General features: G+C 40.4%; 3 protein-coding genes across 5 annotated transcripts in view; 1 reads left to right on the top strand and 2 right to left on the bottom strand.

Annotated features, from left to right (window-relative positions):
• Positions 1 to 8,698: 8,698 nt before the first annotated feature.
• On the bottom strand, positions 8,699 to 9,828 carry PpV (Protein phosphatase V). Its single transcript, XM_065234132.1, has one exon. It carries the CDS (start codon positions 9,689 to 9,691, stop codon positions 8,777 to 8,779), a length of 915 nt encoding a protein of 304 aa, XP_065090204.1. The 5' UTR covers positions 9,692 to 9,828; the 3' UTR covers positions 8,699 to 8,776.
• A 1,867-nt stretch (positions 9,829 to 11,695) lies between these two features.
• On the top strand, positions 11,696 to 15,027 carry Lnpk (zinc-ribbon metal-binding protein lunapark). The gene is made up of 6 exons (XM_065234131.1): positions 11,696 to 12,301; positions 12,651 to 12,880; positions 12,939 to 13,138; positions 13,224 to 13,610; positions 13,670 to 13,888; positions 13,955 to 15,027. The coding sequence occupies exons 1-6, from the start codon at positions 12,275 to 12,277 to the stop codon at positions 14,128 to 14,130; spliced, it is 1,239 nt and encodes a 412-aa protein (XP_065090203.1). The 5' UTR covers positions 11,696 to 12,274; the 3' UTR covers positions 14,131 to 15,027.
• Positions 15,028 to 25,517: 10,490 nt separating this feature from the next.
• ATPCL (ATP-citrate synthase) overlaps positions 25,518 to 27,848 on the bottom strand; it is an 81,995-nt gene continuing 79,664 nt past the window's right edge. For all 3 annotated transcript variants that reach the window (XM_065234205.1, XM_065234207.1, XM_065234206.1), the window contains one exon: positions 25,518 to 26,772. In XM_065234205.1, the coding sequence (XP_065090277.1) occupies positions 26,604 to 26,772 (169 nt within the window). In that variant the 3' untranslated portion in view covers positions 25,518 to 26,603. The remainder of the gene's footprint in view (positions 26,773 to 27,848) is intronic.

The raw sequence follows: 27,848 nt of genomic DNA, 5'->3' as shown, positions 1-27,848 counted from the left end.
TTGTTAAATCAAAAAGAAAATCTTTTCGAATTTACAAGAGCTTTTATGGTTTTGACGTAAGCTGTCAAATTTGGCAGCTGGGTCAACAAAAAAAATATGTTTGTTTTTAAAAGAGATTTCTTGTTGATTCAATCATATTTATTTTATTAAGCCTAAAAATATACGCAGTAAAAATAAAAATATGTTTATTGATTAAATTTTTAATAATTTGCGATTATTTTTTTGTTTTGTTTTCTATTTGTTACCAACAGAATTACAATTAAATTTAAAAAAAAAACTTTCTGAGGCATAAAATCTCTCCGGTTCATGAGTTGATGGGTCGATAGGTAGGGTCCAGGTGTGGGAGCGGCCTTCCTGGCGTTGGGAGCATTGGTACTCAGTACTGAAAATAAGATCGACGGAAAAAATCAAGGAAAAAAAGAAAAACTGTTTATATTTTGCAACAGCAGCATACTTACTTACCTCTAGAGCTGAATCAAACGAGAATTTTTTTGTTATTGTTTACATTTTTGTCCGGGTTTTCACGAGGGAATGGTTGGTAGTTATTTTTGCATTCATGGCCTGGGGAATTGACACAACAAATAAATGTTAAATTAAAATTAACTATTGTTGGCTTGATAAAAGAATATTGTTATTTTTACAATAGTTGAAGAGTGGCTTATGAAAACAAAAAGAATCTTATTTTGAATTTATTTGAATAAATATTATCGAAACAATAAAATGCAATATAATTTCAACCGGAATTGTTTGTGTAAATACAAATAAAGTTTTTTTTTTGGTTCAATGCAAACAATTTTCTGTCCGTGTAATATCTATGTGGTGCGTGCTTCGTCAATTATAATGAAAACAATCACTAAATAAAAACAACTGTCTCTACCTCTACCATTATTTATTTTCGGGTTATGTTTTCTGCAGTTTCCCCTATCTGATGATGGTGTTAGCATGCGTGGGCGAGCTACCAGTTACGCCAAATCGACGATCAAATGCATTGTTTACAAAAGCTGATACGTCCCTTTGAAAAAGTTGTCGAGATTTGGAAATGCATGAACATTTTCAGTTTTTATTCATTATCGTCTTTATGGGCAGTTTTAGATGCACAAAAATTGCACGAGTATATTACTATGGTGATAACTCGTTTATTTGTTTCCTTCTGTGAAAGCATGTTTAGTCACAAATCGTGGATTTTCTGATATTCTCCATACTGCAAAAATAATTTTCCTACTACTGAAGGGGTGACATCTCTCGGATCTTCAGTATAGCTACTACTGAAATCATATAATTAATTCTAACCTACACCGTTTGAAAAATTCATGTAAATTTCTGCGAGATATAGCACACATAAAATTAACGCTAGATTTGGCATAAATTAACGCGATATTTCGTGTAAATATAAGCGCAATATTGCATAAATTAGCAATTTATATGCAAGATTGTAAACGATTTCGCTGTTTATGCCAAGTATAGCTCAAAATTAAACGAAGGGAGATTTTACGCGAAGGTTAAAATTCAGAATTTTTTTTCTGTGTACATTTCCTCACTCTGCGCTTATTTTACTAACTGGAGTTTTTTTTTTGAAAACAAACAATTTACTAAGTTGATGTTAGGTTCAGATCGCGAATTGGTGATTAGAACGAAAAATTGAGATACACAGAAAAATGTACAAGTTGTCGGACTTAGACAAATGTTGACAATTTTAAGACAATCAATTGACCACTTTGTCAAGCAGTTTTGGCGTGACTTTCTACCAGCGACTTCACAAAACTGGACCAACTAAGTTTTATTTTTTTATGAAACGCACAAATCAGTGCCAACATTTCAAAGGGGCGTAATTGCATTTGTAAACAATGGCTTTAGCCGACGATATCTCGCGAATAAAAGCTCACTTATGAAAAATAATGACACCAATAGGTAGAGGAATATTTCCTCTACCATCTAGCATTGTTATTTTGAAGGAGTGAGCTTTAAGATGCGAGAAATCGACAGCTAAAGCCATTGTTTACAAAAGCAGTTACGCCCCTTTGAAATGTTGGCACTGAAATGTTGGCTACTTTTCTCGTGGTTCTAGAAGAAAAAATCTCAAAATAATGTTTTATTTCAAAGTTCGAGTGGTAGTAAACGTCATTTTATCTGCTCGAATGAAGTGGTTAATTATAAAGATCTAGGATAAAGAAACTTCTGTACTTAAGAACCAAAACAAGCGATGCCGGTGGTGTAGTGGTAAGCATGATTACCTCTCACCCCAGCAGGCCTGGGTTCAGTCCCAGTCGACGCCGCCGGGATGTTCTGATGCCGTTTTAGTTTGATGAACCAGGTTCTAAACTGGGTTAGTATTTTCAAAATATCACACTCGCGATGAACTGGGTGAACTGAAATGTTGTGTACATGTGTATGTGTGACTTGAAATAGAAAAGTCAAAAAGGCAATGACAGCTAGCTGCCAAGGGATTACTCAAAAGCAGTTTTTGGACATTCCTTTGTTCGCTGCTGATTGAGTCCGCTGCCATTTTTATTTTCCAAAATTTATTTGAATGCACGCAAATGGATACCATCAAGTACGAGCTAATATATGACTATTAGAGTGATGCAAAATTTGAAATTTTCGCTCCACAATACTTAAACGATTTCAAATCAGATCCTGACTAACCTCTCAAAATTTGAACCCATTTGGTGAGAAACTGAGATCGCACAAACCATTTGAAGTTTGTATGGGAATTACTATGGTAAACCACGATTTTTGTTCATGTCTATCTAATAATTCACCATATCGGTCTGCTTCAAAAGCTTTCAACTGTTCTTGTAGGAAGTTTTCCCAGCTACAACTTTGCTAAAGATCACTTTTTGATTCAATGCAAGGATCGAAAGTTATCAATGGTTCAATGCGCTGATGTCTTATGATCATGCTCAATCAACTGCTCAGCAGGCAACATTGGTGTTTCTGGGGCGTTAAATAGGACACAAAAATCATGGCTACTATGTCACACTGCAAAATACAGTGTTGCCTACAGAGCAGCTGCTTGATCATGTCATAAGTTTACCAATCTCTTAAATAATTAATAACTTTTTCCTGTCTCGTTTTACATAGAAACGATCTTCAGCAAAGTTGTAGCTGAGAAAATTTTCTATAAGAATGGCTATCGAACTGTTTCGCAGCTTGCTATGGAAAAAGACTAGAAGGCAATGAACAAAAAGTTAAAATTCCCATAGTAATTTACATGCAAACTTCAAATGGCTTGTGCGAAGTCTGTTTCTAACCAAATGAGTTGTAACTTTGAGAGTCTAATCAGGACCCAATTTGAAACCATTGGAGCACTGTGGAGCGAAAAAGTCAAATTTTGCATCAGTCTTATGACCATGAAAGATACATAATCAAACAGGATGATAACATATGCTTGAGGAATATGGACAGTAAGTAGCAGGATCACTATTGAAATTGCATATTTCAAAATTGGCAATACTTGCGGTGATTCGGGATATTCATAGAACCATTTTCTGGCAACTCAGTAACAGGATCGGTCTGAGGATTGCATGTTATAGCTATGCTCAAGATTCTATGCAATTTAGAAAAAAAAAACGTGTATTTCTAGGACGACTTCCAGTAATTGACCGTTTTCCCGGTGTTTCCAGATAATCGGTATGAGGATTGCATATTTCATTTAAGCTCAATATTCTATGCAAATTACAAAAAATCTCTTATCTCTACCAACAAACAATTCAAAGTCACAAATAAGCATACACATTGAATAAATGCTGTATAACAGTGTACAATGCTGAATAAAAAAGAATGTTGAATTATGTGCTGAAAAAAGCTTATTGAGATCGATAGATGCGCCTTTATTCCGCCGTTTGCTCTGATATGATTAATTTACTTATTAAAAGCTTTATAGACGTTGACTGTCTTTCTGATTCAGAACCAGAGGTTTGATCTAATAACAAACTGAATAAGTGTAATTTGCGCATACATTGTCGCTTTAATTCGACTGTTTTCAATTGATTTAATAAAATGCTTTATTAGACGTCTTATGACTGTTTTTTAGCTCCATTATTAGATTCCATTGCATTGCTTTACAATATTGCTGTATAAAGGTGAATACAGTCAGCAAAATAGCTCTTATACCACTATGCGTCCATGTTATAATTTCATGCTTTGTAAATGCTTTACAAACGGCGTATTCATTCATTATTCCACAACACTGCTTCAGGCTAACAACAAAACGAAATTGGTAGCATAGTGGTTACCGTTTCCGCTTTCCAAGTTGAAGGTCGCGAGTTCAATCCCAACCTCAACCCTTTTTTTTATTTATTTTCTACGCCTAATTAATTTAAATCGTAATCATAGATCGTATCACTTACGACAACCAATTCATAGATGTATTGAAAAGAATAGCATCCTTTCCATCGAAATTAGAGAGATGGAGAGGTAACGTTGGTCTCATGTTAAACAACTATGAATGAATTCATCATTCTCACAATTAGCTAGAGTTACGACTGGGAGTTCGGATAGGTTTTCAAATTTAAACCTTTAATACTTATTTAGCTGCCCTTTTGATGTATTCTAGGATAGCTCAGATGGCAAGGCAAGCGGCTGGTGATCGAAAGGTCATGGTTCGAATCCCATCCAACGGACATGTGTGAATGTAATAAATTTTCTAGGTTGTGTGCGTGCTTCGACAGAAGTAAATGACACACAACAATCACTAACGAGAGAGAAACAAAACCCTGCTCTGCCGCGTTCTTATTTTCGGATTAATTATCCCGTAGTTGAATAATCGTTTAATAAATGTATAATAGTGTCTAATTAAACATTATTTCACATGAGAATCAAGCGTCTATATACACCTTTATACCATCGGTGTTTAAGGAAGTAATGACAACAATCAATACGAAACTAACGATTTTAAATTGGCTCACCACTTTAGTAGCCTATTGGTCCCAAGCAAACGATTAACGTACCCTATTCTAGTTGAAATTCTATTACTACACTATGTTTGTTTTGATTCGCTATGAAAGTTTGACAGATAACATCAGGGGTGTGTGGATTCATGCAGAACATGCAGGGGTGAGTGAAATAGCTTGGGACTGCTTGGGACCGTTGTTCTGGTACTGAGTGAGCCAAAAATAATAATGATTTTCTTCGGGACCCAGTGGTCTTAGAGTTACCTCTATGGTAATGATGTCTAATAAACGCTGAATAATCAAAAATTTGATCGAGTAAGCCTCTGTTACAACTTTTGTAAGTCGTATAAAAGCTTCTCGACATACCTTATTCAACACCAAATATTTCGATGTTGTGGTTGAATAAATTCTCCAGATTTGTGTGAACAAAGCCTGCACAGAAGTTATTATTAAAAATAGTACAAGTATTATTAAGCATGAAGTTGAATAAAATCGTCAAGAAGTCGTTTCTTCAATAGTCAATTGTTTGTTGGGATAGGCTGTGTTTCAAGAATTGACCGTACATGGGTTTTTCGGGAATCTTCAGACCATAATCCTCTCACTAGTTTTCTCGGTCCGGCTGGCCAACAGCAAGTCCAATCGATTCTCTAGTTGTTTCGCTGAAAAGCCTTTGTCCTTTCAAAATAGGGTTCAATTTTAAAATTTGATGGACGCATTGCCGAGAACCAGCCATGCCAACATGAATCGATGCTCAGGAGTCACGGATTTTTTCCGATCCAGTTGGCCAAATGCAGGTCCCAGAAACCGGGCGTGTGTGTGTGTGTGTATTAACAATCTAACTTCCACTGACTGGCAGTGACATTATGGATAGAATCCTCCGGCAACCATCTTTTATATAAATAATTGCAAGAGGCTTAAATCCGGGAGTTAGAAGGCAACAGCCCATTTCAAGAACGCAAGCATTCCAAAGATATTTCCGTATACGATAAGCCCCGCTCCAATACATTTCAATGTGGGAATCATTAATAATGTACTGGAACTCTCAATCAAGCTATAATTCTTGATTGACGCGTATTTAATGAGTTGGAAATGTTTGTAGCATTTGTAGTATCACTAGTACTAGTACTAGTACTAGTACTCGGAAATTAAGTATGAAAATATTATAAAGGACAAAATGCAACGAACTCACCAAATCTGTCCAAGTGAACCCAACAAGCTAGCCTGATGTGTTAGAGGGGAAGTCGCAATTGTAGACGGTTCGCTTCACGGGGTAATCCGGTTTGTGGTAGAGCTTGCACGGAATGTCGACACAATCCGCTCACTGTGGAACTTGATTCAGGAAATTCAAGTATCCGTTCGTCACCAATATCACTCTACTGTTAAAAACAAAACCCGGAACAACGCAAAATCCAAAAATTTGACGGCAGGAAAATGTTTCGTTTCCATCTACCGACCCAGAAGCCGGGCGTGTGACTTTTTTATTCTGAGACACTGTACGTGCTCCAAAACTCTTGAAATTTAACAGAAGTTAGGAAAAGTCACAACATTTCAAGATCATCGAGCTTTTGGCTTCAGAGATACAGTCATTTGAATAGCGCGTTTGGACCGAAAAATACCCGAATACCATCGCAAAGTAAAAATTGATATAGAACTTCATAACAATTCAATATTTTCTGACTGACTTTGTGGTCTACCTTTTTGACATTTCACCCATACTTTAAGTTTTGAATGTATGCGTAAAACTGATGAACCTCGAACAAAATTCGGGTTCGAACCTAGTCGTTTTTCAGGTTGCTTGGTGGTGAACTTAGGTTCGTTACTGGCGTTCAAACTATCAGTTTGACAGCACTTAGGTTGCAACCCAGGTGAGGGTTCGCTTCAATACAGTGCCAGTACCAGCCAGTCCGCGTCCGCTCATCTCTTATCCTAGACTCTCTCTAAAACTGCGTTAAGATGGTTCAATTCAGCGTTCAACTCACTTGAACTGCGAAATGAACGTCCAGAAATCTGACCGATATTGGACTTGCTCTATTCGTTGCCAAGTCAATTGAACGCCTACGACCAGATCGGTTTGAGTTGAATCCAACTCGCCTGCCTCATCTGAATCCATCTTAATGCCGAGGGGGACGACTCTATCTACGATACAGGAAAAAATGTGTTTTGCTGTGGTTAGCTGCGCGCACGCTGAGTAGATAGAAAGAAGATTGATGACGATTCTGAAGATTTCTTGCAAAAAGATGATGCGCGATGTAAGTAGATGGGAGAAATGAAAGAAGATTTTTCGAAGATTGATTCGCTAGTGTGAGAATTGTTGAGCATCTAGAATTGAGATTTAGATGTGTCGCCCCCTCGCTTAATGCAGACCTTTTTCGTGCAGTCAATAATCATACAATATAATAATAAAAATTCCACCATTTGAAGATGTCAGGAAGGAACTCTCAGGTGGAAGCATATTTCAAGGGCGATTCTCTCCAGTAGAATGCATTAAGTTATCAACGACGGTCAACCACCAAGGAGGCGTGACCTAGAGAGATCGAGTGCAGGGGAGTTGGCCTCCATTTCTCACAAGTTCCGGATCGAATCTCAATCCACAACCAGTAAAAAAAATGACTCCCCCGTAACAGACAATACCACCCCCTTCCCTTCCCGGAGCGATGTTTTATTTTTTCGATTTATTTTTAAAGTCGATACAGTAGATCTGTCAAGCCAACACATACACTCTAAAGTACACTGTTATTTTTTTTTAATCAATAAATTCGCCAACCAACAGTAAAATAACAATAATATCTGGCATAACATTTGATAACGGCACAAAAGCATTTGTAAACAAACTTTCTAAGGCCCTTTACACGCGAACCCAAGTACTCCCAGGCAAACCAACAACATCATCGGATAGGGGCAACTATCACCTTTCCGAAAGTGGTATTGGTTTGCGTGGGCGTACTTTGGTTCGTGTGTAAAGGGCCTTAGAAAGTTTAATGAGAGAGAGAAGGATTAGTATTTTCCATTTAATTCCACTACTTTATTTGCTTATCCTTGACAGATACGCGTATTTCGTCTACAATGTGCAGACTTCTTCAGTGTCTTGTACTAATACTCGACTTAGTCGAGTATTAGTACAAGACACTGAAGAAGTCTGCACATTGTAGACGAAATACGCGTATCTGTCAAGGATAAGCAAATAAAGTAGTGGAATTAAATGGAAAATACTAATCCTTCTCTCTCTCATTATACAGGTATTCCACTAAGACGCCCACATTCATCAGAATTCACTTAGAAAGTTTGTTTACCAATGCTTTTGTGCCGTTTTCAAATGTTATGCCTGATATATAATGTTATTGAAAAAAAATTATATGGGGAAATCACGAAAATTTCATTGTTAAAATACTTTTCCATTTACCATGAAATTTACTGTTTTGTACAACATAAATCATGCTATTTAATTATACCATACTCTACATCGGAAATCCACAGGCCATGGGACTGTTATGCGACAAAAGGCAGTGCTTGATTTCCTACCCATACGGGACTGTTATGCGATTAAGGGTAGGTGTACCAGTTATGGCTATACGTTTCTATTATGCTGTTCCAATTATGACCTATGGGCATTCCATGGGGCATAATTGGAACACACCATATTAGGAACGGATAGCCTGGTACTGGTACACCTACCCTACTTACTGAACAATAATTTTAATTATGTTTTCAAATTTGTTTGGAGTTGATGCAACTTGTTGCTGAAACTTACAATAACCAATAACAGGGCGAAATGTGAACATCATAAACGGTAGAACGACAGTAGGTAATCACAAAGCGTAATTTTATTCACTTTAGGGTTACACAAGCTTTTCAATATAGTTAGACGCTAAGACACGATTCAATTTTTACAAGAAATACGGAGTAATACGCTGACTTGGCATGACTCTTTCGTTGTCCGGAACGGCCTTGAAGATTTCCACCAAGGAGTCTTTTGACGTATTAAACTTGAGTATCGCTGCAACGTTACCGCACCGATAGCAATAGTTTGGAGCGGACCAAACGGTAACCAGCTTTTGATCAAACAGATAGTTTATCCCTTCGTGCACCAACTGATGGGCGCGGCAGATTAACTCCAACTTGTTGATATGTATGAAATCCCGTGTCACCGCGGCGCCAAACAGCCAGCCGGCTCCTCTCGGGCTTTCCGCCCATGTCTCAATGTCCTCCGGGTCCGACCAAACCAAATCACAAAAAGCACCCTTATGAGGAATCTCCTGATCACGATTGATGGACCGGATTTGATCCAATGTCTTAATCTCCGGACTTAGTCCACCATGAACACAGAGAACCTCTTCGTCGATCAAGGCAGCAATGGTCAGCAAATCGAAAACCCGACAGCAGTACTTCCAAGGGTTCACATTGCCATATTTGGTATAACATTCGTCATAAAACCCGTACACTTTGGTTATCTGTCGGGATTCGTGATTACCTCTTAGCAGAGTTATTTTGTCCGGATATCGCGCTTTCAGCGTTAGCAAACGGGTGAACGTCTCCAAACTGTAGTAACCACGGTCCACGAAATCACCCATGAAGATGTAATTGGTGTCTGGCACATGTCCTCCCGTGCGGAACAGTTCTTCCAAGTCGTAAAACTGACCGTGAATGTCGCCACAGACTGTCACAGGACTGCTCACTGGTTGAATATTGGATTCCTCGATCAGCAAGTCACAAACTATATCACACAGCTTTTTCAGGTCATTTTCGGGCAAGTATTTACAATGTTTGGTAATGTCTATCCACTGATCCAGATCCGCAGTCATTTCGATGCTCGATAAAACGAGTGTAGAGGGATTTTCTTATCAGTTCTACGGTGAAAAAATGATTCTATTCGAAAGTGAGGGTGCACCGTAGACAAAAAAAATGGACACACTCGAGCAGACTGTCAACAATAAAAATAGCACACAAAAAGGAGTGTCAAGCGGCAACAGTGTTGCGAGTTATCGAAATATCCCAACGAACTCAGCCGGTTCCGCAGGGGTGACCTCAAAATAGTGCAAAAATGGATCTTATTATTCGAGCAGTTTAAAATAAAGTTTCCAAACTCAAAAAAGTCTTAAGCTCGACATTAAGCGACCTAATGTCCTCATCAACAGGAAAAAACGAGTTTGTGTGCGGTGTATTTTGGAACGGACGCACGATGAAAATACAAAAACAAAAATAAATCAGAGTTGGTTGGAAATGCTAACATGAAGCTTTATAGTACGTTCAGACTACAGAGCTATAACATGTTATAGCGCTATCTTGATGGTGGTTTCTGTGTTGCAATTATTTGACAACCGTTATAACATGTTATAACTCTCCAGTCTGGACAGCGTTTTAGTGTGATGATTTATAAGCTAGAGAATGATCTTTAGAAGAGGGTAGGTGGATAGTTCCGTTAGATTACGGCAGTATGAAAATTGAATAGAAGTTGAAAATGAGCGGAGGGCCATTAATGCGACAGTTTTTCAAGATAGACGCACATTTTTAGTTTAGGCAAAAATGTGCGTCTATCTTGAAAAACTGTCGCATTAATGGCCCTTCGCTCATTTTCAACTTCTATTCAAATTTCATACTGCCGTACTCTAACGGAACTATCCACCTACCCTCTTCTAAAGATCATTCTCTAGCTAATAAATCATCACACTAAAGCTTCATGTTAGCATTTCCAACCAACTCTGAAAATCGTTAACTTCGCGTATGAAGTAACATAAAAACACTTTGAATGCAAAAATAAATGTTTATGCGCCAAATTAATCTTTTCGTTTATTTAGAGAAAGAAATAATGAATAATTAATCAATTGACCACTTTGTCAAGCAGTTTTGGCTTGACTTTCTACCAGCGATTTCACAAAACTGGAGCAACTAATTTTTATTTTTTTTATGAAACGCAGAAATGTTGACTACTTTTCTCGAAGTTCTAGAAGAAAAAATCTCATAATAATGTTTTATTTCAAAGTTCGAGTGGTAGTAAATGTCATTTTAACTGCTCGAATGAAGTGGTTAGTTAAAATCATTTTTATCATTCATTCAGGAAAATAAAGTACAGTCATTTCGGTAAATATTATACTGAACGCTATTGCAAACTTTACTGATCATTCAGCAAAATTTACAGTTCAGGTCAGCAAATTTTGACAGCTCACAAACGAAGAAAATTTACTGAACGTATTGTAAATAAAAAAATTACCGAATAGATTACCGAATGTTCAGCTGTTCTATATTTGGTAAAAAATTACAGTGTACTGTAAAAAAATCTAAGTGCGTAGAGTAGATTAGTAGATTGAAATAATTCTAAATAGAGCTGGAATGTGGGTGTAACCTCGGGCGTAACAGCTTTCAGCAATGATTTCTAAGAATTGAAGGCATGCTCACGCAAACCAACATGACCATCGGGTAGGAGAAGTCTTCCCCTATCCTATGTTGATGTTGGCTTGCGTGGGCGAGGCTTGAATTTTTAGAAACCATCGAGAGAAGTCATTGTTTACAAAAGCTGCTACGCCCTAATTCCAACTCTATTTTGAATTTTGAAACTCAGCATTGCGTACCATCAATTCGAGCAGATTTAAATGCTTAACAGTTTTTCAAATCTTGTACAGCCCTGATAAAGTGATAAACCGGTTCAAATTTTGACAGTAGCTCTTGTTTTCCTCTTTGACAGCTTGACACACAACCACATCCACAAAATGCAAAACAAAAAAGTATTAAAAAAATACGAAATCCTTAGCATTCGCGTATCATCATTGAACGGAGGTCGACTGTTGTAGTTGGCAAAAAGCGAATGGAAACGGTCTCATAAAGTCACCAAAAACACACAAAATTTGAGGTGACGGTGAGTGTCGTTTTTATTTATTAAATCTTTTATCGTGTTCATTAATTTCTTGCGATAAGAAGTATGATTCGCGAGTGAGCCGTTCTGCGAATTCAAAATCGAGTAAAAGAAATTAAATTTTCGGTGAGTCGACTTGTGGCATACAGTGCAGAGCAAAGGAAGCAAACATTGGCAAGGAGCAACGGTGAAAAGGACTTGCATTTTGATGACGTTTTCTTTTGTGACCGGAATCATAGTGCAAATGTGAGTGGCCTGCGTGCGTAGATAACCTGCCGAGAGACGAAGCAAAACATCGAACTTTTTTGAGGCAACAAGCGGCGCTCTATTTTTGGATACCCTCGAAGTTCGTTCATGGATTCAAGTGGTTATTATTAGATTGACTTTTTGAGCAGGAAATTTTGGCCGATTTGCTGAATATTGGGACACGTACGCCTATCATTTTCGCTGGTATTTGCGAATGAATATCTTAGATTTGATTTGACGTGAAACAAAGGTTTGATTGACGGTCAAAAGCAGCCCAGAGAAACCTGGTACCATGGGGGCTATAATTTCACGATTTCGGGTGAGTACACGTCGTTTATTGTTATATTATTATCATGCACTTGTCGGGGGAATCTGGGGTGGGATAGATCATGTAATATTGCGCGACGGAATGGGTGGGAAAGTTCTCTCGTGCAGATTTCGAGGAAGCACTTTAAAAATCCAACTCATGCATTGATGAATAATTCATTGAACCGCATCGATGACGCCGTTTCGTGTATTAATTTCATTAAACCGAAAGTCTTGCCTTGACGTATGTATGATATGAACACATTCACTTTTTGCTAGCAATTTCCCTCTTTCGTGAATGTAGTCTTTAAATGAACTGATTTTTTTTTTCGTCCAATTTAATTGCACCTTCCTTTACACAGAAAGAGAAAACCACCTACCAGATACTGGAGAATCTGGAGGAGAAGATAAGCGATCTCGAAGCGTACACAATAAGTACCCAGGAGCGACAGAAGCGCTTCGTCGCCAATTTTCTGGTCATCTCGATCGGTCTGTACGTGATATCGTTCGCCGTATTCTACTTTGTGTTCTTCCCGCCAACATGGAACGAACGGATCATCCACTCCCTACCACTGCTGATATGTCCGATGATGTGAGTTTCCCGCAAATCCTTTTTAAGTATTTTAAAAAATTGCTCAACACATTTTCAGTATCACTTTGATCAAGAAAGGACTAGCATGGTACTTCGAGCGTAAGGTGATTATCAACACGAACGAGCTGAAAGAGCTCCGAGCAGAGAAGAAGAAAATCCTGGAGAAAGTTATGGATAAGGAAACGTACAAAGTGGCGGTGGATATTTTAAACAAATTCGGCGAAAAGTCTTTTAAAATGCAGAATCAGGGATTGAGTGGTGCGTAGAAAATCGTCCTTTTTACTTTGCTGGCTGTCTGCCTTCTGAATTGATAATATATCTGTATTATGCACACCAATCCTAGGTTTATCACCAACGAAAGGACCCCAACCGATGCAGATGACTCCAAAAGGACCAACCCAGATGAGACCAGCTCAATCAGCCCCAGGGCCACAAATGACACCAGTTCGACAGCAGTTGCCCAACACCCCGATTGGGTTCAACGTCGGCACAAGACAGCCCAATGCAGGCATGCAGGGATCTTTCTATCAACCCCATTCCGCTGGCATCATTCAACGGCCCATGGGAATGGTACCGGGGTCAATGCAAACCATGCCTTACCGCCGCACACCCTATCCGATCATCAATCACAACCAAAAGGGAGTAATCGAGAAGATGGTTGACTATCTTGTGGGCGATGGGCCAAACAGTCGTTTCGCCATGATTTGCAGTCAGTGTCTCATGCATAATGGTAAGCAGTTATTCTTGAATGCGGACCTATTTTCTTCAAGGGCTTAAGTCTTGTTTTAGGTATGGCTCTGCAGGAAGAATACGAGTATGCAGCTTTTCGATGTGCCTTTTGTGGTGTGTACAATCCATCAAAGAAACAACGACCACTGGCACCGAAGCTACCGTTCGAGCAAGCACAACTAGATAAACTCAAGGAGCAACACGGTTCATCTTCATCTCTGGCAGAATCCGAACCATCCTCTTCGGAAGAAACTGCCAGTGCAGAAGCAGACACTGAAGGTAGGTGTCTATTCAGTGCCTATTGGCCTTTATAGGAATCCTCAATCACCTAATTCCATCTTTCAGTACTCGACCAAGAGCTTACGATTGCACCCGATCAAGGCGATCTCCAAGAAGACGTCATGCCAGAAGCCGATATGGCTAGCACATTTCCGGAAGAAGCAGTTGAAGATGGAGATCAACAAATCACCTCTACTGAAGAACACACGGAACAATCTAAAGCTGGCATAAAAGCAGACTAAACCCAGCAACGCGGGAGAAATTGCCCATCGTTTGTGAATAGAGTGCATAGCACAAAGTCATCTCGGACACCCGGATGGCTTTCTATCTCCTTGCATGACTTTGTTTCGCGCTTGTCAAGCTTCAGTCGAAAAGTGCATAACCAGCAAAGCCATAGCCAACGGAGTCCTCGAAACGAATCAGCAGCCAGAGCAATCGATCTTCTACCAGCGCGGGTGCCACTTCTTGATCCAACGCAGTACACCAGTGCTAGAGGAAAGATGCGGATTGTCTTTGTGTAAAATTTTAGTTAGAATTTTTTTTAACAGGCGCCGAATACTATCTTTTTAGCTTCCTAAGACGTGTTTTCTCAAAACCGGGCATAGCTGTATACTTCCGATGCATATTGTTAGGCATTCATTTTCATAGGATTAGACAGTAGACTGACTTGTTAAGTACACTTCATTCTATTTTTTGTTATTTTTTTGCAAGAGATTTCACTAATTGAAACCCGAAACAGATCCTAGTAACGTTGTATAACTACATAACTAAGACAAGCATTTACAATCTAGCAATACACTGCAGCAGGCACTTACAGAGACGGGAAAAAAAAACAAAGCGAGTGAACATATGGAATGGACTAAGCTATTAAAACGGACATTTTACAGGTTGAATTGCGCTGTCATGAGATTAAAAAAGGCAAAAAATTGGACGTGGATGTTAAGTCACTAGTTTGAACTGGACAGGTAGTGTGTGTGGGCAAATATAATAGAAAAAATGATTGATTTAATTTATTGGATATAAAATAATTGATTACTCGAGTGTTAATATTAATTAACAATTTGTTATCGTTTTATAAAAAAAAAAGTCAAAACTAGCGATAACCAGAAATAACAAATATAACTTATTGTTATTGACGACATGTGCTATTAATTTTACCTAAAACATTCCCGAAAAACAAAACAAAAACACCCTGCCAAGGCGACACTAACCAACTGAATTTTTACAGAAATTCAAGGACCTTCTTAGAAATCAATGAAAATTCATAGAAGCTATGATTTAAGAGATTGATTTCAGGGAACTTAGTAAATTGTTGGAAAAGAAATTTCGAGCCACTCCGTCTGTCACTTCGTTTGTGCTACAACCATCTGTTGAGTGTATTGTGTGTTTATACATCAAAGTATATACGACAGATGGCGGTAGGGTTTACAATGGTAAATGTTCAATGTGTCGTGTCTGCTTGTCTGTGATATAACATTGAGGTAACATTAGGATAAAATCAAAACATTGAGAAATATAACGCATCACTATCAGAAATACTTCACTTCGCAACCGATGAACCATTCTGACGGCCATATGAGTACCCAAGTAACCATATAGTCGCAATATAGCTTGTATATTCTTACTTTGCTTGAGTATGGTTAGTTGGGGAATCTGATGAAACTGTCACTTCTTGAAACTGATCCCTTTCGTATTTCTTTCATTATCTTTTCACACACGGGGCGCTCGGTGGACCAGCGACTTAGGACGTGAGCCTCGTCCCAGATCACCATGGCAATTCAATGACATATGGTGGACATGAAACCAACTAAAAAAGGCGGAATCCTATTAGAACCAACCAAGGACGATCCACGGAAGGAAATTGCCGGTGAAGCACGGAATGAAATACGAAGCGTTAGAGAAAAAGTCCAAGGGATTATAAAAGAAGCAATTAACGACGGCGGAAGAGCAGAATATGGTGAGAGCTTTCCAATTATTTAAAAAATAATTAAATATCAAAATTAAAATACATGCCAGGCAGAAAAAAAAATATTTTCGAACCTGGAAGTGTGTATATATAACGAATATCCATTTGATAACGGTGATACATACATGCGGGGCTTATTGTGAGTGACAGACATTCTGAAATGGGTTGCTGGGTCTGCAATAGAGCTATCACATTCTAACTCCCGGACTAAAGCTGTCTACAATGACCATAAATGCGACATTGTAGAGAGTGTTCTTCCATAATATTTAACACTGCCTGGGGTTAGAGGGAATACACACAAAAACACACACTTCGTAAATTGTGGGGAAAGTTTTTAAACGTTTATAGAATGTTACAACTTTAAGAAACCACAAAAATCTGTCGTACATGTCATGGCACCATAGAAAACATTTTAGAACTTCAGAAACTGCGAAGAAGTTCTGGAGATTTTCTAGAAGCGCAACAAATTTGATATGACCTCAGCTATTATTGCAAAAGCTCCGTGAACTTCGTAGAAATGCATATTATTTAGTAGCACTTCATCAAACTTTGAAGAAATTTCGCGAAGCTCGTTAAAGTTTTGGCATTTTTCTTTATCTTCATCGAGTTTAGGTCTTTGGAGATGTTCGAGTGAAATCGTAGAAATGCTTGGAATCTAATATACATTCGGACAGCTTCGATTTTTTTTAAATTTCGTAAAAGTGGGGAACATCTATAAGTTTGGCAAATTAAACTTTTTTTTATTGCATGAAACTCTTAAAATTTCGGGACCTTCTTTTGTCTTTAGCACTTCTTAAAAAACATGTTTATATATAAACGAAATTCTTAAAAGCTCGGAAAGCATCAAAGAAAGGCAGCGAATTTATAATAGTTCAGCGATCTTAGCACAAGTTGAGTGAATCTAGAAACTTCGCAAAACTTCTTTGAAGAGCAAGGATTCATGAAGAAGTTCAGGGAACTTCATAGAAGCTGGGTTAGATTTTATTTATTTACTCATCGGATTTTTGTTGCCTACATGAAGATTGATGTTCCAAATAGGCGTATCTTTTTGAAATACAGGGAACAATATCAATATCTGGTGGACTGCAGCCACGTGATTCGTTAATCGCATGCGCCAGTCATCTTTAGGCACGTTCTGGTGCGTCAATTTTACTCACGCGGGTTTTGCTTCTAGCAAAATTATGAAAATTAACTCTTTAAGGGGAAATAGGGGCTGTTGGCCCTAGGCAAAAGTGTAGCCTTGATATTAGACGGATCTCCACTTTACGATGAACAACACGTACTATATCGTGACGCCACTTATCACAGGTTAGTATTCTTCTGACAGCGGCGGGTTTGATGCACGGTACCGGGTTGTTCAATCTTTGTCGTGGTTGGGGAATTCTGATATCTGTAAGCACTTCCTCCACGGATACAGTGAGCTAGTTTGATGTTCTTCGGCATGACGCTACAGTGGTGTTTCTCATGATAAGCAACTGTACCCGAACAATGGCGGTGTGGCTTCTTCACTACTTCTCTGGCTAGAGCGCTCTTGCAGGCAGCCTTGGTAGCCAGCTGCTTGCGGGGAGCCTATCCACCGGTCTGCATATCGTGTGTTGGTCGATCGATATGAACACGTCCGAAGCTCCAAAGGAAATGCGGCTTGGGCTTGTTTCGTTTGGGACCAACTATGTAATGACTGTGTTAGGAAAGAAACCTTGTGGTCTAAGCACATGTATGGGAAATTTTAATGCTACCAATTTTAGTTAAATTTCTCAGCTGTTTAACTATTTTTATTCTTTGTACTATATGCCACAAAATTGCTGAATGAAGCCCCCGTCGAATAACATGTTGCATGACATATTTTACTTTAATGCTTTGGAGAAATATGCGTTCAAAACCTGACCTCTTTTCGTTACATGTTCATTTTTCGTACTCGCTAAGTGTACCCCCATATAGAAAACAAAGACGTAGTCCTACGTCAAAAGATCCACGCTTCACAATCTGCGCAGTGAAAGAAAGGATGAATCTGTCGATTTCTGATCGAATCATTCGACGACGCAGTGCTGAACATGGTTTGAATGACCATTTTGCTCGGAAGCTACCATTCACAAGGAATCACATTAATAAGCGCTGGAGATCTGGAAACGTGTAGTCCGATCGGATGAATCAAAGTTCGACCTGTTCAACGAGAAACGACGTCTTAGAGTATGACCGAAAAGTGCCGAGGCGCTACAGAACAGACATTACTAACCAACCATGAAGTACGGCGTAGGAAATGTTATGGTTTGGGGCTGTTTCTAATTGCTTTCTGTAGGAAATCTGAACCAAATCCATGGCATAATGTCCGCTGTTCAAGAGGTAAATCATTCAGCACAGTGTGCCGAAAGTAGATGCGGCACAGCTTGGGCACATTCATCGACACACTTTCTGCACAATCTCGTAGGCATTGGATTGTTCATTAAATAAAATGGGAGCACTGCTGGACAGCTATGATTGAAGTTGTTCACAACATTACGTGCTGTTTGACTGTGTATTTCATAAAAATATTTTAATTGAATATACTAGTGGAACTCAGACCAGCAATTCACTTCTCGGTTCTAATCTAATCTAATCTAATACAAACGCAGCCAGTAGGAGAAAGCTTCCTGAAAAATGATTAGTTTAGGTTTAGATCAAGGAATCAAATATATCTCCAAATGACAAAATGATAAGCAAACCGAATGATATCGCTATGTCAGAAGTGGAAAGCAATAATGATACAATCTTCTTCATTCTTTTTCATGACAAGCAACCCGTGCGACACAGCTCACTCAGGGTGGTAGAAGGAAACGAGCAAATTGTGGGCAAGCTGCTTCACGAAGCAAAGCCTAAGATGATACACGTGTGTTAATGGGATTTTTTTTTGTTATATCTTTTTTCGATTCAGATCATGCTATGTTCTCATCCGTGTATATTGCAACAAAGCAGGCAAGCAATATATCATTATCCTTCTACCACTCCGATCGAGCTGTGTTGCAGTGAGAGTTTGTCGTGGTAGCCGTAGCAAGGGATTTGTCTGTATTGTTGGTTGCTTTATGTGTTTGGATTCGCTGGTTTAGATACAAATGGATACTTTTGGTTGCTAGTGAAAAATTGGATAAAAATTGGTTTCCTTCGAAATTTCTGTATGGGATGGGATAAGTCTCTCAGCACATTGTGCCGACATTAGATTCGGCACATCTTCGGCACAATCTCGTACGCATTGGATTGTTGTAAATAAAATGGGAGCACCGCTGGACAACTGTCATTGAAGTTGTTCACAGCATTACATGCTGTTTGACTGTATATTCAGGAACATCCTCTAATTGAATATACCAGAGCAGCTCAGACCAGTAGTTCACTTATCGGTTTACTTATAGATTTAAATCCGAAATGTAGGTTCTAGCGTGGGCTCGACAGGAAGAGGCAGTTAATCAGACCCCATTAGTACTCTTAATTCAAATAATACTGCAACTCACACAAAACAAACTACAGAACTTCCAACAATTGCCGGTCGTTGATAGACCGTTGCTACAACCGATCAGGTCCCATTAGGGGCTGTTCATTAACTACGTAGATTTTTTTTAGGATTCTTGACATAGTAGAACAAATCAACTGAACTCCAAGACGATTTGGAGAACCTAGAATATCCGGTATACATGGCAATTACTCGCATATATACGATTCGTCTATGATTTGACAACGAAATCATTCGAAGAAAAATGAAAATGTCTCACATTGGACAGACCTCAGGGAATTTCCGTGTATATCCGGTGTGAATTATGGAATTGAGATCATTTCTCAATTATTTTTAAGGTGTTTGGTTTGAACCGATAAAAAATTGAGAGCCAAATGAACAACAAAATAATCCGGGACGGATAGGTTACAATGAATTCCACAATTTTTGTGACAGCACATCAGTCCCTTCACGATTTTTGCGACATCATTTAATGTTTCCGCGATTTTCGCGACTGAAAGTTCAAATCCGCAACAAATCCGCTCCGCTATTACGTTCTCACGAAAACAACAACCGATAATATTTAGCTATGACCTGCTTGGCTCGACAATCGAACGCGTGAATCAGGTGAAAGACTTGGGTGTGATCTTGGATTCGCAGCTATTATTCAAGCAACACATTGCATATGTTGTCGATAAGGCGTCAAGAGCTTTAGGGTTCATTTTTAGGATAACTAAAAACTTCACCGATATCTACTGTCTAAAATCTCTCTATTGTTCGCTTGTTTGATCGACGCTTGAGTATTGTTCAGCGGTTTGGAACCCAAACTACAACAACGGTGCCGAGAGAATTGAATCTGGTCAACATCGCTTTCTTCGTTTTGCGTTGCGTAGATTGCCTTGGAATGATCCGTTTCGATTACCCAAGCCGTTGTCAACTTATCGACCTAGAACTTCTCCGGACTAGAAGAGACACAAGCAGAGCCCTAACTGTGGCCGATATTCTGCAAGGAAAGACAGATTGCGAGGCTATCCTGAGGCAAATTGACCTGAATGTTCAACCCCGACCGCTTCGTAATAACCATTTGCTAAGACTGCCTCTACGTCGCACAAATTATGGAGCATACGGTGCGATTTGTGGACTGCAGAAACATTCAACAGAGATGCATCTGTTTTCGACTTTCATCTCTCCCGTGATGCGCTTCCAGCCGGTTGATGTAAAACAACAATAAAACAAGCAAGCATTATTGGATATTTTGCATAAAAAACCTGATCCCCCATACCGAAGACATGCGAAAAGTTTTCAAATCTGAGAGAGTCGAACTGAGTCGTTTGCTCTTTTGGGGGAGAGTTGCTCATTTGTAAATAGATTTACAAATAACATGGGACAGTTATGCCTATAACGGCAGTATTACTTATTTTTCAGTTAAGGTAGCCTGAGCTTTGGGCTACAAAATGGTGAGTTGACAACCTGGAAGGAGCGGAATACCTAGCTCTGGTCCTCACAAGTTCCTACTTCACGCCTCCCCGAGTCATATGATAACAAAAGACTACCAGCTGAAACATGGACACAGCTGGGTGGCGTAGCCTGGGCAATGTTGCCAGTCCGACAATAGCAAAGTGATGGGGTGCAACGCGAACACTGGCGCGGTAACCAAAGTACGGTGATAGAGGAAATGCTTCACCAAACCCGACCGTCTGTTCACCATGGAGGTGCGGCTCAAAACGGCGTCTATTCTCCATGTTAGGAGCGGCACGATGGTCCCCCGGCGAGGCAAAGGGTTGTGGCAGGCCCAACAAGCCGCCCTGGAAAAACATAAAGTTGCAAATACTGAAGAAACAAATACGCGACGAAATAAGGACTACGATTGGAAACTCGGAGCATGGAACTGCAAATCGGTCGGCTTCCCGGGCTGCGATAGGTTAATCTATGACGAACTTCAACCACGCAACTTCGAAATCGTAGCACCAACAATCAATACGAAACTATCGATTTGAAATTGGCTCACTACTTGACTAGCCTATTTGTCCCAAGCAAATTGATTAACGTACCCCATTCTAGTCAAAATTCTAGTACTGCACAATGTTTGTTTTGATTCGCTATGAAAGTTTGACAGATAAAATGAGGGGTTAGTGGAATTTCCTATGTTTCGAGGGGAAAATCGATTAGCTTGGGACCGAAGATAGTACCAGAGCTGAGCCAAAAAGTAGAGCTCGTTTCTTCGGGACCTACTAGTCTTAGAGTTACCTCTATGGTAGCACTGCAGGAACTTTGCTGGACGGGACAAAAGGTATGGAAAAGCGGGCATCGAGCGGCTACTTTCTACCAAAGCTGTGGCACCACCAACGAGCTGGGAACCGGCTTTGTAGTGCTCGGTAAGATGCGTCAACGCGTGATTGGTAGGCAGCCGAGCGTTTGCGAGGATGTGCAAGTTGAGGATTAAGGGCCGTTTCTTCAACTACAGCATCATCAACGTGCACTGCCCACACGAAGGGAGACCCGACGACGAGAAAGAGGCGTTCTATGCGCAGCTGGAGCAGATGTACGACGACTGTTCGCAACGGGACGTCAAAATCGTCATCAGTGACGTGAACGGGAGGCAATGTATAGACCAGCAATAGGGCCAAACAACCTGCATGCCGTATCGAACGCCAACGGCCAACGATGCGTAAACTATGCAGCCTCGGGGTATGGTAGTTCGAAGTACCTTTTTCCCCCGCAAAGCCACCTGGAGATCACCTGCCAACACACAGAAAACCAAATCGATCACGTTCTAATCGACGGGAAATTCTTCTCCGACATTATCAACGTCCGCACGTACCTAGTTGCAGTATGCATGCGCTCAAAACTCTCGACGGTGCATAACACCCGTCGAAGTCGAACGCCGCAACCCAACATTGAGCAACTACGGGACGCCGGAGTTGCCCAGGACTACACTGAAGCAAAGATAATAGTTAGGAATTTTTTGGAGGCGAACCAGCCTAAGGCTGAAAGCCTCCTAAATAAAGCTAAATAAATAATAAATAATAGTTAGGAATACTATTTTACAGAAAACACTTATTTTCAGTATAACCAACAATCAATACGAAACTAACGATTTTAAATTGGCTCACTACTTGACTAGCCTATTGGTCCCAAGCAAACGATTAACATATCCCATTCTAGTCGAAATTCTACTACTACACAATGTTTGTTTTGATTCGCTATGAAAGTTTGACAGATAAAATGAGGGGTTATTGGATTTTCCTATGTTTCGAGGGGTGAATCGATTAGCTTGGGACCGAAGAGAGTACCAGAGCTGAGCCAAAAAGTTGAGCACGTTATTTCGGGACCTACTAGTCTTAGAGTTACCTCTATGGTATAACTACGCTTAATACCGTTAAATCTACCATGATTTCAGTATAGTTGACTATAAATATAATCAAATTTACAACCATTCTGTCAAAACTACTATGCTGACTCAAACGTTATAGTAGTTTCGATAGAAAAATTAGTCAAATTAAATGAATTTCGTTTCTGCACAAATCTATTGGTGGGAGTATTTAATTTAAACCATCAATATAGTATTTTTGCCAATGGATTTTGTTTCTGTGTACGCGCAGCAGCTGGAAGTTGCACTACCCATGGAAGAGCAGCTTGGCGCAGCTTCTCTTGAAGATGGCTGGAGGGACATCCGTGCCGCCATAGGTACTACTGCTGCAGCGGCACTAGGTACTGCAATCCCGGACCGAAGAAATGACTGGTTTGACCGAGGGGGGCGACACATCTAAATCTCAAGTTTAGATGCTCAACAAATCTCACACTAGCGAATCAATCTTCGAACAATCTTCTTTCATTTGTCGCATCTACTTGCATCGCTCATCAATTTTTTGCAGGAAATCTTCAGAAACGTCATCAATCTTCTTTCTATCTACTCAGCGTGCGCGCAACTAGCCACAGCAAAACACAATCTTTTTTGCATCGTAGATAGAGTCGTCCCCCTCGGGTTTGACGGCGAATGCAAACTGTTAGTAGAGGAGAAGAATGCAGCACGGGCGAGAATGCTGCAACACCGCACGAGATTGAATGTGGAGCGATACAGACAAGCACGGAACAGACAAAACTCGGTTTTCCGAAGGAAGAAGCGTCAGCAGGAAGACCGAAATCGCGAGACGATGGAAAATCTGTACCGCGTAAACGACACACGGAAGTTCTACAAGAAGCTAAATAGTTCGCGCAAAGGCTACGTGCCGCAAGCCGATATGTGCAAGGACTTGGACCTTGGAGCACACGCAGAAGACGACAGGCTACCGGCCCCTGATCTTCAAGAAGTTGAGGAGGAGATCGGTCGGCTGAAGAACAACAAAGCAACTGGTGTAGATCAACTACCAAGTGAGCTATTAAAATACGGTGGTGAAGCACTGGCTAGAGCGCTGCACTGGGTAATTGCCATTCGGCAGGTTATGCAGAAATGCCGCGAATACAACATCATTTGTTCATCGATTTCAAATCCGCATACGACACAATCGATCGAGATTAGCTATGGCAGATTATGCACGAGTACGGATTTCCGGATAAACTGACGCGATTGGTCAAGGCGACGATGAATCGAGTGATGTGCGTTGTTCGAGTATCGGGGACACTCACAAGTCCCTTTGAATCTCGAAGGGGGTTACGGCAAGGTGATGGACTTTCGTGTCTGATATTGAACATCGCGTTAGAAGGTGTAATTAGAAGAGCTGGGATAGACACGAGTGGCACGATCTTCAGGAAGTCCATCCAGTTTCTTGGCTTCGCCGATGACATCGACATCATGGCACGGAACTTTGAGACGATGGCGGAAACGTACATCAGACTAAAGGCTGAAGCTAGACGGATTGGACTTACCATCAACGCATCAAAGACAAAATACATGAAATGAAGAGGTTCTAGGAAAGACAATGTTAGCCTCCCACCCCGAGTTCAGATTGACGGTGACGAAATCGAGGTAGTCGATGAGTTCGTGTATTTGGGCTCACTGGTGACCGCCGAAAATGACACCAGCAGAGAAATTCAAAGACGCATTATGGCAGGGAATCGTGCCTACTTGGACTCCGGAGGACGCTCCGGTCGAATAAAATTCGCCGCCGCACGAAGTTGACTGTCTACAAGACGCTGATTAGACCGGTGGTCCTCTACGGCCACGAGACCTGGGCTATGCTCATGGAGGACCAACGCGCCCTTGGTGTTTTCGAACGGAAAGTGTTGCGTACCATCAACGGTGGAGTGCAGATGGATGACGGAACGTGGAGGAGGCAAATGAACCACGAATTGCACCAGCTGCTGGGAGAACCATCCATCGTCCACATTGCAACAATTGGGCGACTACGGTGGGCTGGGCACGTCGTAAGAATGCCGCACGACGACCCAGTGAAAATGGTTCTAGAAAGCGACCCAACAGGAACAAGAAGAAGAGGCGCCCAGCGGGCAAAGTGGATCGACCAAGTAGAAGGCGACCTGCGGACCCTTCGCAGACTACGAGGCTGGCGAAGTGTGGCCATGGATCGAGTAGAGTGGAGACGACTTCTTCGGACAGCAGAGGACAACAAGGCCTTAGCCTGATTGGTAAGTAAGGTAAGCTTGAGGTGACATATCACATACGGCAAAGCAGTGGAAATTCTCGATTTTTCTTTCTAGTACAGCATTTATTCAAAGCCATTTTGGCCGCATTATGAATAATGGTGGTTACTGGATTCACGTGACTTCACATTATCGCGCACTGGAGTTTGCGTCGAATCACGTGAGTCACAGGAAACCTCCTGAATATCTTCTCTTGAAGGCATACTTACTACACAAACACACACGGAACCTTGGTGCAAATATTCTAGCGATCATTTTTCGATTTCTTTCTATCACGCGCCCCGATTTTTAGTCTTTTGTTTTCTTCATTCGACTTCACTGACGGTTTCCCTGCTGCGTGTACGATGATCGTTCAGTGATTGTTGTGCGATTGTTTAGTTAGTTTTTGTTTCGTGCAGTTCAACAGGTTATAGCATTTCTAAACTCTTGTTTTCCAAACAAGTGCGCAGTGCAAAGACGGCTTTGCTGCTAGCGTAATGCCGCCGTACAATAGTGCAAATATAATAGAACTTCTTTAACAGTGACATCAATTGCAATTTTTGCCAACATCATTAGGGGGTGGGAAAATAAAAAGGGAATATTTCGAATACAAGGAACAAACGAAAGAGCAAAGAGAATAGTTCATCAGTTTATTACAATAAAACTGTAAAAATTAATGATTCTTTTACAACGCAAATACAGACAAAAAAAAAAGAATTTGATTCTCCTATGAAGTTGAAATGAACTAGGGCGAACTGAATTGTAGAGAAATCAGAAAACAAAATTAAATGAAGGAGAAGTGAGGAAAATGAAATGGAATCAACAAAAGATACATTATCATAGACCATTGCGAACAAAAATTACATCTTATCTTAATCCTCGTCGTTAAATCACTAAAGAATGTATATCGCTTTCATGCAAGAATCCCACTCAATGAAAATATAAGCTTAAAAGTATAGGTTTTGCCGATTAAAATTGAAAGCAATCTTTTAGTCACAATTTTTTTTTTTTTCGTCAGTGATAGTAATAGAACTGAATTTTTACACTTAATTATCATCTTACAGATAGGGAAATAACTTAAATTTGATTTGGATTTAAATAGATTTGCTGCAGTTATCGATTTTAATATGCATTCTCGTTTTTTTTTTGCATTTCAAATAGTAATGTCATCTTTTTTTAAGGTTGCTGCTTCTTTTTTTTATTTTATATGGCGATTCGAAATTGCCATCGCCATGATTATTTAAAGGTAAAACTTGTGATGGATGTCTTTAACGGGATAGTGTTTGATTTGTTTCACAAAAAGTGGTAAATGCATCATCAGGCTGAGCGTTTGATCTAACAGTTGGAAAGAGGGAAGGTGTATGGAAGCAACTCTGGGGGAAAAGTAGGGAAATTGGAAACTGAAACTAACAAATGGAATGAGTTGGATGTGTAATCGGGAAATTCCATCGTTTCTCTTAATCTACCGCTTGAACGAGATTCTGTTTTGTGGGGATCCCTTGGGTGGATCTCGCATGCTGAAGGTGGTTTCCCGTACCTTTGTCAATTAAGCTGTAGCTGTTCACATCAACGTGTGAACGAGTAAAACAAAATAGAAATACAGACATCTCTCCGTTGTGCTATATCAGGCCATCAGACTTGAAGCCCTGTTCTCTTTTCACGATAGTTGGTTGGTTATACACACTCCAAGTGCCGTCAGTCGTCATGTTCTAAATTTAGTTGTACTGCTCTGGTAGCACGTAGGAGATGTCATCCCACGGGTGACGGTACAGACCCTGCTTCAGGCGCTTTTGATCCATGTAGTGACCGATGAAACCGATGCTGCGACCCAACACGAACAGTGAGTTGATAGCACCGATGTTGATGTACTCCTGGGCTTCCTCGCTGCAATTAAATGAAATTTTGCATAAGCATATGGAGTGACAGAGAGAAGATAAATCCGCAGGTGTTATTTTCCCTGAATCGGTATTGTTTAGTGATGGCCATAAAAACAAATTTTTCACATGTTAAATGGGGAGGCGTCGAAATAATTCCTTCCAAAAAGGAGACCGATCCTCAAGGATTTGTCTGAAAGTGAGAATTTTGTTGAAAGCACGGATTTCCGGATAAACTGACCCGATTTGTCAAGGCGACGATGGATCGACTGATGTGAGTTGTTCGAGTATCGAGTTCGAATCTCGAAGGGGGTTACGGCAAGGTGTGTCCTTTCGAGGCTGCTATTTAAGAACGCATTGGAATGTGTGATAAGAAGAGTTGGGATAGTCACGAGTGACACGATTTTCGTCACGAAAATTCGTCCAGCTTCTTGGCTTCGCCGATGACATCGACATCATGGCATGGAACGATGGCGGAAACGTACATCAGACTGAAGGCTGAACGCCAGACGGATTGGACTTGCCGTCTTCTTCTTCTTCTTTCATTTATTTAACGTCGGTCTCTGTTCCGCAATCTGGTGCCAATCACTGACGGACATCGATTGACGGCAATCGAATGTACAGGAAGGCAGGTTCCACGCCTGCCTAGGATATCACACCTATTCAAACACACATGGGACGGTCAAACGGCTTTACTTCCCTTCCGAAGGAAGACGTGACCAGAGATTTTTATGCCTTAGAAAAATCCCGCCGACCTCGTTTGGGATTGAACCCTGCTGCATAACAGGAAGAGGTTCTATTAGGGAAGAAAATGTTAGCCTCCCATCCCGAGTTCAGACTGACGGGGACGGTGGTCGACGAGTTCGTGCTCACTGATGACCGCCAAAAACGATACCAGCAGAAAAATTCAAAGACGCAGGGAATCGTGCCTACTTTGGACTCCGGAACATTCGTTGCACCACGAAGTTGATTATCTACAAGACGCTGATAAGGTCTGTAGTCATCTACGGCCTGAACTATGCTCGTGGAGGAGTAACGCACCTTTGGTGTTTTCGAACGGAAGGTGTTGCGGAGCATCTACGGTAG

Source organism: Ochlerotatus camptorhynchus, unplaced genomic scaffold (assembly GCF_037179485.1).
Source record: "Ochlerotatus camptorhynchus isolate MF236.1 unplaced genomic scaffold, CSIRO-AGI_Acam_v1.1 ptg000432l, whole genome shotgun sequence".
In the NCBI taxonomy this organism is placed as follows: domain Eukaryota; kingdom Metazoa; phylum Arthropoda; class Insecta; order Diptera; family Culicidae; genus Ochlerotatus; species Ochlerotatus camptorhynchus.
The sequence above is the reverse complement of the archived record's forward strand: the minus strand, read 5'-3'. Positions and strand labels throughout refer to the sequence as shown.